The following is a 14,448-nucleotide window of genomic DNA, read 5'->3' as shown; positions in this document are numbered from 1 at the left end:
GATGAAAACAATTTAAAGTTTTTCATTATAAGTGCAACACACCAAAAGAATATGAGCGCAGGATCTATTGGTGAGTAATCCATTCTACAATACTCACTTGACACTTAGGAAGCAGTTGATACTTGGGAAACAGTTGACACTTGGGAAACCGTTATTTATTTTATTTATTTAGAAATACCTCACAGGGCCTACGAAGAGGCATAGGGTGAGGAGGGCGTATGTTACGAATAAATACAATTGATTAAAAGATATCGATGCACTGCTACAAGGAATCAAACATAGGCACAAGACGAAGAAATTTGCATATAACAAAAACCAGACATATCGTCAAAAAAAAAGAAAGAAACAGAAGTGAACAGATAAGCATTGCAAAAAAACGGCAATAAGTGAAAAAAAAAGTTACATTATACATTACATAGTTACAAAGGACTTTATACATTGCATAATATTGAAAAAGCGAAAAAGAAAAAAAAGTGAATAAAAAAAAATAACACAGGCATAATGCGTGACAATGCATTGAAAATGTAATCGGTTTGATAAAACTGTGATCAGTGTGCAGAAAAATGTTTTGTCAAATTACAGCAAAAAGCGTGATGATTTGTGAGCCACGCAATGCTATCTGGAAGGCTGCTCCAGAGGCGGATAGCGCGAGGCAGTGGTGAAAAGTTAAATGCTTGCGTCACGTCATATACGCGGGCATAGCTGAAATTATTGTGTAATCTGCGCGATGTGAAGACGTGGTGTTTCAAGCATGGTAGGGATATTTCGTCAGAGTGAATTAATTCATGGAATAATGACAGCATTGCAATATCACGATGAGTACTCAACGACTGCAATGATATTTCGGCTTTGATCTGCGTTATGCTAGACTGGGAACTGTAATTATGAGTAATGAAACGACTTGGGGGCCCTATTCTGAATTATTTCCAATGCGTCAATTAGGTATTTCTGATGTGGTGACCAAATGGGAGACGCGTACTCAAGCTGGAGTTGCAAGAATGTTAAGTAAGCCAGTTTACGCAAGGCAGATGGAACACTGCGCATGTTCCGGCGCAAGAATCCCAATGGTTTGGATGCATTGGCGGAGACACACGTAATGTGCTCAGACCATGTTAGGTTAGGTGTAAGGTGCACACCAAGATACTTATATTGTGCAGTCGGGGATATAATACTATTGTTAATGTGGTAGATAAACTGCGAATTAACAGGTTTACGGGTGAAAGACACTTGGGAAACAGTTGACACTTGGGAAACAGTTGACACTTGGGAATTAGCTGACACTTGGGAAAAAGACATGGTGAACCTTTATTTAACACAAAATAACATTGAGAAAGTGGAATAGGAACACCGTTACTATTGTTTAATGAGATTGTACTGTCTTTAGAACCACCAATTACATTCTAAAACTTTTTAGGATTTTTGATAAGTAATGATGGGTGAGTTTTATTGAGAAATACATTCTTCGCTTTACATGCTGCATTTTTAAATGTTAAAAATGCAAGATGGTACTTATTCCACAACTCACAATTGTTCGATCGTTTAGCTTTGCAAAATGTGCACCTTTTTTTTTTATTGAAAAGGCGCTTTAAAGAAGTATTGAACCACGCCAAACAATGTCCACAAGGAATGACACGCAATGGCACAAATTTATTAATCAGGTGCTTCACTTTATTCTCAAACAAAAACCAATTAGACTCAATGGTTCGTTCAGAAAAATTAGGCATGCAGTCATCAATAAAATGTGATAGTTCTTCGTTAATCGAATTAAAATCAGCTTTAGAATAATCCCATATATATTTCTATTTCTTTGGAATTCGCTTGATGTTGCCCTCTAGCATAAAATTTTTGAAACAATGGTCATTTAGGCCAGGCAACATGTTGAGTGAGGTAACAACATCGGGAGAATTAGTGAGGACGAGGTCAAGTGGTGTTAGCACTTGTAGACGTCATTTGGGTTGGCTCACTTATTAGTTGTGCAAAGTTAATCATAATATAGATTCACAAAATCCTCTGCTAAACCAGAAGTAACAGAAGGTATTGGATACATGCCGCACCACATGTTTTTAGGGAGTTTAAAGGGACACTAAAGCAAAACAATAAATCAACTTAGACTGATGGAGTATTCTTCGACAACTCTGTTGTCATTAATTACACTGCAATAGGTCAATTATAAGAAAAAAAAATGAAGCTCAAGGTTACATATTTTGAATTTTGGGAGGAAACCCCAACGTCAGCACTTCAGTGTGACGTCACGATTTCTAAAGTAATTTTTGTATTTGGGCCACGTTGGCTCGGTAAAAGTTCGCTAAACTTGCCATATCAAGTCTTGGGCTCCTTTAGAACACAATGTAGTCAATGTTTACTGCTAAAGTATTAACTGAGACCTAGAAGACGCTGTCAAAATCCATGACGTCACGGTGAGCTGGGGCGGGAACTTCAAGGTGGCGTTGCCACTCGCCTCTGTGTTTTTCGTTTTCTTCTGGCTTACCAAGCGGTTTCTCGTGGTAAGATTAGTGTTTTCGGTATTGTGGAAGGGTAATCTACTGATATAGAAGAAATCATTTTTCCGTTTAGTGTCCCTTTAATATCACCCATTAAAAATATTGGTGAGTGAGGGTACCTGAGTATAATGCTATTTAATATGTCATAAAGCTCAGAACAAAAAGAAGGTGCAGTTGGTGGGTGGTAACAGGCGAAAAAGTTCATGTCACGATGACTGATGTGAACACACATGCACACTAATTCTAAAGTGCTAATGATAGGAATGTGAAAGGAGTGAAAGTTATCCGACAAAGCGATTAGAACGCCACCTCCTGCTCTATTGCCGTGGTCACATCAGTAAAAATTGAAATCCTTTTCACATTCAAATATTTCAGCATTGCATATCTTTCAAGATAACCAGGTTTCCGTTAGTAGGATGACATCAGCATTGCACGTGTCAATAAATGATGATAGATCATTGTGCTTGTTGACAACACTACGTATGTTCGAAAAAAGAAATTTCGCCAGAAGAAGAAATGGTTTCCAGTGATGGTTATGATGGGAGAGGAACAATGACCACAGGAGGCGCTTTCACATGTGTGAAAGGATGGAACTAATCAAACATCAACCTAGCAAACAATATCTGTAGATGACACATACAAATGTATTGTTCATATAAAGCTTATTGTACGAGGGCAAATCAGAAAGTCTTCGCCTCTATTTTTATTAGCCAAAATAAGGCACATACAGGTAATTACAAATATACATACTATTCTACGTACCTTACACTATTTTTCTATATAGTCCCCACACAAGTTCAGACATTTGTCCCATCGCAGCACTAAGTTTGAGATGCCTCTGGGGTAGAATTCATCCGGCTGACTTTGGAACCACTGTCGGACTGCTGTCTTGGCTTCATCGTTGCACATGAACTCGCACCACCACCACCTCACACTTCTCAAAGCAAGACACCTTTCCCCATACGTGGGCTGCATTTCCCTGCGGATTTCGATAGGCGTTCATCCCTTGCGCCTTTGAAAGTGAATCGCACTTCGTTGCTCGTACGCCATGTACGTGTGAAGCACAACCGCCATCTTCAACAACTGACAGCAGCGCTGTGCCACAGAGCTACCGGCAGATAAGGCCGGGTTGGTCCAAGCAAGGTCCCCCTCTGGGAATGGATATGTTGAATTCGCATTTACAGCCGTAATTTAACGGAGTAGTGTTTACTGTTAGCCTTCCCGTTTTTTTAGAAGAACTTCATGCTGGGCGAGTTGGTGCATAGCTGTATCGGGAAGCGTTGCGCATACACACAGACAAACAAAGGAAAAAAAAAAAGACGTAAATGGATAGAGCGCAAACTATCAACTGGTTTTATTAGTGTAGAAGCTGCAATATATAGGCAGCTTTAACACGTGCCACAAAAAGGAAGGGGAAAAAATGGGGGGGGGGGGTTGAAAGTCAAGCCCACCTCAAATCAGCAGAAGCTGCACAGAAAATTATTTTCTGCGTGATACAAGGTAACCGAAGTGCCATCTGTGTAGCATCACTGACTTGCATCGCATCTCGAAATTGCAGTGTGCAGTGAACGATTGCACTAACTATTGCATATTTCTTGTTTTAGTGTATGCCTCCCTTCCCACTTCATTTCTGGCCTTTTTCTTGCTGATTTTATACTGTTGCCTTATCCTCCACATTTCATACAACCAGAAATCTTTAATTTATGCCAATGCCATATACAAAGCTGCACTATGTGAATGAATGCGGTTATGCTCACCAGCAAAAACTTTCATATTAAGTTGTTACTCATAATAGAAGCACCCTCTAGCTCTTTAGCAGCATGTCACACTCCTTCTGAGCAGGGCAACATTATTCCTATAACCTTTAGACTATCGCTGGTGCAGCATAATAGCAGCCATCTGTAGCGGATGACCTTAAGCAACAATCTCCTTTTTGCTGATCATTTGTAGTGGATTATTATACTGTGCACTTGTTACACATGTTTGCAATCTGTTACCTGTTATAAGTGCTTTTCTTGTTGCATTTTTCATTCTGTATGTACATGCACTTGAAAACTAACATCTGCTGCTTTTTCAGGCATGTTGAAGTGACAACAACAAACCACAAGTTTGTATTTACTATTAAGACATCAGATAAGGTCAGACCAGGCACCATGGGCTTCAGCTTGCCAATGGTAAGTAAACATTTCAATTTGACCTTCTCTGTTTTAATGCAGTAGCATTATATGTATCATTCAAGGATGCTCAACGTTGTGGGTTGTCATGAAAGACAGCTGGGAGAGAGGGGGTTGACAGCAAAGAGAAAGAATAGATCAAAGGGTGATGCAAAATAGTTCAAGGAGTCGGGAGGAGGAAGACACAGGGGGTTACATTGATGTAATGTGACAGCGTAACATCAACCTGTTCGCTCGCCAAGTCGTGCCGATCACATTTCCTAATGCACCACCTTTGCATGATGGAGGTCTTGTCCAAAAGAGCAGGCAGCTGCTATGGAGGGGGAAAGACTGTCGCTAGGCTGGAGCAGGTGTGGGGATATCGGGCTGTTGAAATGCCCAAGCAATGTGCCACTCATTCGGTAGAACTTGGGCATTGAAAACGTGTCATTTGGAAAAGGCGACAGCAGAAGAATGTGAAACTATTCATCATGCTAAGGCAGAGGCTGAGAGGGAGTTGCGTCAATGTGATATCCTGGAGGGAGCAGCACAGAGCTGGACTTGGTGTTACGAGCTGCAAGGAGGCAGCAAAATCAAACTAATCTTCTGTATGCATCTACTATAATGAATTGAATCATTGGTTTATGGAAGACAACTGTGGCCGTGCCTACAGTATGTTACAGACTGTGGTTTTTGGAAAAGTTACTGTGAATCATACAAGTTACTCTAAAATACTTCTCATGAAGATAATGTGGATGTAGTCTTTGTGGGATTCTCGCAGAAAATGTCTCGCACTGTGTTGTATGGAAAACTGACGTTCATTCAGTGCCTGGTGAGAGATCATCAATTGATAGAATCTCCCATTTGCCATCACATTACATTTCTCTCAGGTGGTAACATCAGGAGTACATGGATTTTTCTAGGGCTAGAGATTATGTTTTTTTAATGTTCTGAAGCGTATAAACATTGAGTAATAGGCCAGTGGCAGTAAATTAAACCCACCAACTCGCCAAATATTGGTGACAGTTACTGTCAAAGCCAGATTAATTAGCCTACTCGCACAGTACAGTGCAGTTAGTTATTCTGGAAGTGTATTTAGCTTGTGTACATTAACTATGCACATTGCCAGGCCAATGCTGCATCATTTAGAGCACCCATTTCAGCACTAATCACTGTCAAGTGTCTTTGTGTGATATTAAACCTTATTATTATTATTGTTTTCATTGTTGTTCATTTAAATTCTGGTTTGCAATAGTGTTTAAATGCCTAAACATTTGTGCTAGTTTTGTGCTATGTAACCTTGCAACCCTTTGATTGTTGAGCTTCTAACATGTTTGTGTCATTTTTCATTTTCTTACAAGCTCCATTAAGCTTGTATGCACACCCATGAGCAGAAGTATATGGACCACATGCTTGCCCCAAAAAGCTGAATTTATTCGTTATTCAGACGTGCCAACTGAAATTGACGAGTGCACTGGGAAGTTTGTGATGCCAAAAATGGACTGCAGTTCTCAATTTCAAGTTAAATTCGTAGGCAGAGAAGAAAATTGGTTTTATCGTGGAATCCCTGGCACGTGTACTTTTGCTCAAGGGGAGTATGTTTCCTTATGAATTGAGTGTTGTTCTTTCACTGAATATTGTGAGAGAGTGGAAATGCTAGTATGAGTAAGCTTCTTTCTTCTGTGCAAAATGCATATACTGTCTTTTTCATCAGTGCAGCATTTATCAAAACCTTTTGATTCATTGTAACGCTAAAGCCTTCATTAATCAGTCTGTTTTTCCCGTTTCTTGTTCTCAAAACTTCAGTGGCATATGGTTTCTGTACCAGTTGTGACAGATCGCCATGGAATTAGTACACATTAAATATAAAGTCATGGTTCACCGAGCACAGGAGCTTTATTGACAGAGGTTCAAGAAGTACTCCGTCGTACTCGAATAATGGGATCCGAGCGAGAGACTCTCAGGGGCGTCTTCCTCTTCGTCGCTAGTAAGGGCTCGCACTCTCTAGCGTGTCGGTCGTCGTCTTCATTACTGCCAGCGTATAGCTGGGCACCGGTAGGAATGTGGCAATGTGTTACTCTTCTATATATATTTTTTTTTGTTTGAGCAAAACTTAAGCAAACTGCTAAACTTGTGAACTCACCTTTGTTGACTTTCAGTGAAAAAAGAAAGTTACTATTGCATTTGCTTGACTATAGCATGTTGGCTATACTGTGCAGGTGGATATAGTAGCCAAGAAATAAAGCCATTTTTTGTTGTTTTTGGATGTCTCTTTTGACTTAAAAGGTGCTTTTTATTGCGATGGCAACCATAGGAACACTCTAGGCAAATTTTCGCCGTCGCTCTCGGGTTCCGTATAAAGTCCAAGTGCGATAAGATTCTATCGCGTGCCGCTTGCTGTAGCTGTGAGAGAAAGCGTCCGAGGGTGAACCAAGAGGGATGTGTTGAGACTCGGGTAGCGTTTAGGCCGGTGATCCTTCAGCCAGAGGGATGAGTACGTCCGGGAGTAAGAGCGAGAGAAAAAAAAAGGGTTTATTTTACATATTTACAGTGGCTCCAAATCTGAAAGCATACTCCATGGGAAAGCACTTTGAAAGTCTCAGCTCACTACATGTCTGAGCACATTTCAGAACACGTCAGGACACCACTGCACTCAAGGTGTCTCCTTATAAAACATCGGTCTTCCCTAGTTGACCCGGCTAGGGAATCAGATGACCTTGATGCGACCAATCAGAGGGGTCGTATTGTTCACCGAACTCCGCCTCTAATGTTTCACCTTCGAAGCAAGGACGAGGCAATCCGGAAGCAGGTGGTTGACACTCCTTCCACGAAAATCGGTGACTTAGTTTTTTGCCCTCCAACGGCCATCTTGCCAGGGTCGGGAGAATGGCCTTCACGCTAATCCCCGCTTCTAACGAAGGGTGGCGGTTGTGGTCGGTCGCTTCTAGGTGAGCTTCTTTGTCCGAACGTCACTGCCACTGTCGGGCCGCGTCGCCAGGTAGGCGGCCGCTGATGAAGGGGGTGGAATCGGGGGAAGCACTCAAAGAATGCACACTGCCGAGTTGGGGCGCTTGTTTGCCCGTCTCGTCAGTGTCTGGCACTGTCGCCGTCTGGGCGACACTCATGAAAGGGCCTGCCTCGATGGGAAACAATCAAAGAATGCGCCCGGCCGATTCGGGACGCAACAGATGGTGGCGTGATGTGCAGTCTTACTGCTCGCCCAGTGTTGTACGCACAAGGCGGGGTAGGTGAGTGTGCACTAAGTGGTAAAGGGATAAGCCCCCCTTCTGGTGAGCATATCAGGCAGGGCAGCCAAGTGCTGAGCCGTGCTCCCTAAAGGGTTGCAGGAAATGGCGCCTCTTCCTCTTCACAATTGCTCTCTCTCTCGGTTGTTGCTGCACATGGCCCGGCTACGCATGCCCTATCTTGGAGGTAATCTGCGGTGGTTGTAAAGACTAGGCTAGCCAAGACAGCTGGTGGCTTTGTGTGCACTGTGTTTTCGGGCGCCTAGTGTTGGAAGTCACATAATCTCAAGCTTTGGAGATGCGTTGAAGCTAGAGCCAGCACGTAGCGTTGGCTGGGCACTGCTGCTGCGATAAAGACGCTGCTGTCGCTCTTCATCACGCCAGCATTGTGATGAGTGTTCACTGTCATTGAAAAAGATCTGTTCATGTTTGCCCATGCACGCGTGTCACCATGCTTGTTAATTTAATTAGTAAGCGAACGGTTACTGCATTGTATACAGCTAATAAAACTACGATGTTACTTCATGTTGTTGTCTAATACTTTGCTGTCACAATCAATGCTTCACCTTTCAGGTGAAACTGCTGAAACTTTGTGAAGCTGTAGGTGAAACTTTGTTGAAGCTATAGGAAATAGCACGGTTTCTAAAAATTCTACCAAGCACATAGTTCTCTAGATCGTAGGGCAACACCGGTGATTTTTAGACCATGTCAAGGTAGTGGAATTTTTAGGCTCCCGAGACCACCTTCCATTCACACGTCTGATAGTAGAATTGTTCTGCAAATTTGGAAATAATTTTTAATAAGCAAAAAATCACAAAAACAATACCGAAACCTGACTGAGCAGCCGAGCAAACACCTTCGTGTAGTGTCGCGAGTGGAGCACCAGCGGGGATGGCAGGGAAGGCACGTAAGGCAGGCTGGTCCCGCTAGCGCGAAGAATGGAAGCGGTGTAGAGCAGATGCTCACTCAGCTGATTCGTTTTTCACCAGACCATTGTCTTTGGGTGACAACGTCAGCTACATTGCTCTAAAGCCCCTCTACCTTCGGAAAAGTATTGCTGTCTCCTCTCTCCTCCGCCATCTCCTCTCCTAAACCGCTTTTTTTTTCTTTACTTTTTGCTTTCGAAAGCAAGTCGACGGTGATGCCCCCTCGAAAATTCCCGTTGAAGCTTTCAGGCTGGGCGCGCGTGCCGCTGCCGCCGCCGTCGCTGGCGGCTGTGCAGAGGGACTTTTGACATGGCGCTGAGGCTGAAAAAAAAAACTAAATATAAAGAAATGAAAGCGTGCGCTATCATCGTCCAATCGGAGATACAGGAGAGAGAGAAGTGGCGTTGTTCAAAGGATGGCGGTACTTTACTTTGGGGGCTTTCCTTTGAACCTGTCAAACAGTGACAGCTACGATTCTGATAAATTCAATAACCATGAATAGTCGTTCACATTCGAGCCGCCACCACGAGAGCCAGTGCCCAGCGCAATGCATCACACTGCAACCTGAAGACCAAGAGTAGCCTTCACCACTGATTTGATACGTGCTGCTTGTTATTTTAGGTGTTTTACCCCTTCTCCGGGAAGCATTTCGCATACTCCCTATGATATGTTGTGGAGCACTGCTTTCCAGATTTGTATGTTGATTTATAGAGTGCACAATTTCTCCGGAAGAACACCGCTGAGTGTCCAAAGCACTGGCCAGTGCATTTGTTTGCATCGGCATGGTACAGCGACCACTCGTCGTTCACTTGATATATAACGCAAGCCGCGCCTCCATGACATCAAATAATGTCAGAACATAGCAAGACACGCAGATTTCGTTCATGTAAGCACAGTCTCATCACTCTGAGTGGCGCTGGTAGGAGCGACCGGACAGCTTTGAAAACAGTGAGCGGAAGATTGTAGTACACATTGTTATGCAGCCTACTTATAATTTATCATATTCGTTTTATGCACACAATTAATGTGTTCCATAAAGTAGACATAGACTAAGACTTTGCGCATAGGATCGTTTAGAGAATACGTAGTTTTCTCACAGATACATTGATGCCAGTATTGACACCATTGGCAGCTAAACGAGGTGGTTGTTTAAGCTGCTGTATTGAAGGGGCTTCCACTTGTTGCCCATTTGGAATAAGAGGCAAACAGTGCACTTTGGAAGCTAAATAATGAGTCAGCATAACAATACGTAAAAATACACCCATGTGAGTAATCACATTTAATTTAGGAAAATGACGGCGAGCGCAACTGGCAGTCTTGGAGAACGGCAGTGTTCAAATATTGATAGTGCACCGTGTTGTCAGTTTTCGCTTTTTGTGTGTGCACTGTGTGAAATAAACAGTTTACTTCAAATTTGTATGGTCAAAACTGAACTACAAAAGCAGTTTTCTTCATCCTAATGGCTTAATTAGCTTCAGTTCAGTCGCTCAGCTTTGCCGGTAGTATAGGCACACAAAGTCTGCACTTGTGATAGGTCTAACCTCGGCAGAAAGCGATCGACATTGGCTCAAACTGTGATTGTGGCTGGCGAGGGCTGAAGTTCGTGCAGCCAACAGTGCAGCACCACTTGCCTCCCATCACTTGCCTGTCCACACAGAATGTAACTTCTTGCGACAGCAACTTCTCACGCCAAACTGATCACCTCACGATCACTGGCTCCTCAACACTATCGTCTGCTATTCATTCCTAATGTGTTCTGTGTATGCCGCCGTTCACATCACAACACCTTGTGGCCAGTAGCTGGGCTGGTGGTTTGGGGGAACTAGCAAAGTTCATACGTAAAAAATCTGCACAACCCTCAAACCTGCGTTTTTTAGGATATGATGGAAGTGTACAGAGGAATGTACTAAGTGAATTCCATTGACATTCGTTCATTGACATGGAAAATTGCTGGAGTTGCCGTTAAATATTAGTGTGGTTATCATTAAGTTCTACTTTAGGCCTAGTTCTTTGTTTTCCTATCTGACTACCTGCACGCTATAAGTTGGAGAGCATTTTAATGATTTCAGTAAAATTTATTGCATTTAGAAGAAAAAAACGTATTCCCTATTTTAATAGAAGTAGAATTGGGGTGTGGGTTCTTATATTTTAATAGAAGTGGAATTGGGCTGTGGGTTCTCAAGTTCTTCATAAAAATGACTGCGTTAATTGCAGCTCTTTGGCCACACCTGACCCTTGTGCCAGAGAAAGCTAGACATCATCACGTTAGAAGAATTTGAAGCATATAAACTCGCTGCAAGTTTATCAAAGGGGGTGTTGGCATACGTCTGAGGAGAGCTGGGGAGTTGGTGCCATCGTCGTCTGCGACAGTTCAGTTTGGTGGTTGCATATTGCTTGGGCATTTGCTTTTACCCACAATGTGGAAAACATACCAGGCTAGTGTCAAACATTGCAATTTAAAAACTTGCCTAGTCTTCATTATCTGCATGCTTCTTCACAGCGAAGATTTCGGTGAAAAAGAAAGGGAGCGGTAGCAACGTACAGGAAGCTATATTCAAAAGTGTTAGCTAGAACTAAAGGAAACATTTGCAGCCCACTTGTGATAAGTCTGCACATATTTTTTTACCAATATCACCATGGATGCAACAAGGAAAAAGTAGTTTCTTTTAGCAGTCATTGGGTAGCATTAATTGAAACAGCTGGTGGCAGTGCGAGGGACACGGCTGTACTCAGCTACACCTCTCCTCTCGCGACGGCAAGCAAACAAAGACACAATGGGTACACAGTATACGCTTTGCTTTCTGCCTCTTGGAGCAGTTTGAAAAAAACAGAACAAACTCCCAGAGAAGCTCGTCGAGGAGTTAGCTTTCCTATTTATAATGCGAAAGGTGGATCACGCAAATACGAAAAACCTACATCACCAAGAAAGGAACAAATAAGGCCAGCATCTGAGCAGCATCTGTTCTTGCTGTGTTGCTCGTCTAACTGACAGACATGCAAAATGACCTAAATGCAATTCACTAGAGCCCAAGAGCCCACCGAGCTACTGTAGAATTGCAACGAAAAAAACCATCGTCATGCAGTGGTTACCCTCCATCCTTGCAATTAAGTGTTCCTTTTGCAGAAACGTTCGTGTGTCTGTATCAATGTCCAAGAATAGAACAGACGCGTGTGTGGCTGTCTGCATACAGTGCTATTTTGATATACATGCTGTTGTTTCTTTTTTTTTATTTACATTTTCTCCTCAGTCAGTAGCGTATGCTTGACGTCAAGTGCATTGAATTCCTTGCTAGTTTGCTGCCATATGACTTAGCCAACATTTCTGTTGCTGTGTCTTGGGCAGTATTTCTTTATTTTGTCAACACCTCGATGTGTATTTGCATAGCCTTCATCCTCAGCAAAAATGTCTATGTATCAGCAAAGTAAAAGCTCAACATCTGCTTCGATCAACATGTAGTTTTTGCAAAACAAGGTTGAATAAAATTGTATTCACGATGGGCCGTGTCTGTGTATAATGTCGTGCTCTGCGAATAATAAAATACTGTAAATTTGAAACGATTGATCATGTTTTGTCTAACCTTGGCACCGCAATTTTGCATGGTGCACTCCATTGCTCCCAGCCCATTCCCATTTTATGCCTCTGCCTACTGATATTTTCCTGAATCAGCTGTTGACAAAATTCCTACTTCATTAATCATTGTTAAAATAAATGAAATGCTGTTAAAGTGCTTGTCATTTCCCATTCCGATGGGGTAGGCACATTGGGTGTGTTGCTTCTGCCACTAGACCTGTGTTTTAAAAAAATATGCCTTGTTTGAAATGGCTGTTGCTTTGTTTTCCAAGCTCTTCTAAAATGTAAGAGAAACATTCTCACGAAATGGGCACTTCATAACTGCGCTGCATAATGAGAAATTAAATTAAAAAGTTCTTGGCCCCATGTATTCCTATGGTGGCTGGGAATATAGCCGGTAACTCCAATTGGCCATGATTACAGTTAACAGCACCACCACATACTGCCTACATCAGCAACTGCAGGCAGTCTATATGTTGCAGTTTTGCGATGAAATCCGAAGTTATAAAATACGGTGGTTAGTGTATACTGGCCCCATCAGAAATTTTGTTTGTACACTAGCGAGTTCTAAAAGGCCATCCAGGGAGTGTTATATCACAAGAATTTTTAAAAAGGATTTACTAATAGTGAATATAGAAGTAAATGAAATGTCAAAAGCAATGGTGTCAGGAGGCAAGCTACTCCTTTCAGCAGCAGCTCTCCTCTCTATGGCCATTTTAATCAGTGCCTGCAAGTGACATTCTCATTATGACTGGTATCTTGAGAGCAAATGTGATGCTGGTTATACAAGATATATTATTCTCGTAAGAAATTAGACACAAGATCATTTCATTTGTATTCAATTTCTAGTATTTTGTTGTCTGCTTTTACTGCTGAGCTGGTAGTCTAAACAGGACATGCAACAGTCTTTACTAGATTTACTAGTATGCTGCCTTCGTTTTATTTATTTTTTTTCTGTTGCAGATTTTTTATGAACGGTTCTCTTGGTGTGATGTGTCTTGTTTTCTGCTCTTTCTGCATAAATATTCAGATGTCTTGTATAAGCATGTACCCTCAAAATTGTTTTGGTATCATGTGTGAGTGTACGCTTCAGTTGATTGTGTTACACATTTTAATGCCTTTTAACCCCCTCCCTCTCATTCATTTTTTTTTCTCCCAGAGAAAATGGGCAGAGCTTTCTGTCAGTCAGATGGTTGATGTGCGCCCATATGTGTTCGATCCGAACACTCAATACATTGCAAAAATTACTCTTGAAGCCGACTTCCTTGAAAAGAAAAAGTAAGTGCCGAATGTAGCTGCCTGATGAGTTTTTCTGACCTAATAATCATAGTTAAGACCTTGATGCCATGACATATCCACTTGTATTTCAAACAAAATTTAGCACGGAAGCTGTTCAACACCTGCACTATCTGAAGTTAGGCTTTTTATGTTGGACATTTCTTTGTAGTTGACTGCTGAGAACATAAAATTATTGGGTCAAATTAAAAATTTTCTTGTTGTCCATTTGCACTGGCCTTCATCAGTAACATCATGCATTGACCAGTCCTGTGGGACAGCTTCCACTTTAGGAGGCTATTATAGAGGCATGCTACTGCTGCCATATATGTGTAATATGATATAGCATTAACATTGAGGTAGGAGCCCTAAAAAAAAAAAAGGTATTCATAAGCTTGCATATTCTTCAGTGATAGTTTCATAAAGTAAATGAGGAAAAAGCACACCTGTTCTTTACATATTCGTTGTAATAATTGAGTGTTCTGGTTGGCAATTAGGCTACACAGATGTTTTAGCCTCCCATTATTAAAAACAAGGGATTTCAGACAGTCATAATTTGTTGGCCAAGAGTTATAGTAGTTGTTGACATCAGGATTTGTGATAATTGTCAATAAGATGACTAATTTTCTCTAATGGATTCTTCATTTACGACTAGAACACATCACTGTTCTGGAATTGAAGCCAGTCAGTACTCAAGGAAATCACTGCATAAGACTTCTGAGCTTAACACAAATTTCGAGACATCACTCTAAAACCTGCACTGAAATGTATTGATGT

At 41.8% G+C, this 14,448-nt stretch overlaps 1 protein-coding gene across 1 annotated transcript in view; it reads left to right on the top strand.

Moving 5' to 3' along the window:
• Positions 1-14,448, top strand: part of LOC119463250 (vesicle-fusing ATPase 1-like) — a 64,339-nt gene that overhangs the window by 3,336 nt on the left and 46,555 nt on the right. Inside the window, exons 4-5 of the mRNA XM_037724122.2 lie at positions 4,579-4,675; positions 13,556-13,674. Of these exons, the coding sequence (XP_037580050.1) occupies positions 4,579-4,675; positions 13,556-13,674 (216 nt within the window). The remainder of the gene's footprint in view (positions 1-4,578; positions 4,676-13,555; positions 13,675-14,448) is intronic.

Source organism: Dermacentor silvarum, chromosome 1 (assembly GCF_013339745.2).
Source record: "Dermacentor silvarum isolate Dsil-2018 chromosome 1, BIME_Dsil_1.4, whole genome shotgun sequence".
NCBI classification, from domain to species: Eukaryota; Metazoa; Arthropoda; class Arachnida; order Ixodida; family Ixodidae; genus Dermacentor; species Dermacentor silvarum.
The sequence above is the reverse complement of the archived record's forward strand: the minus strand, read 5'-3'. Positions and strand labels throughout refer to the sequence as shown.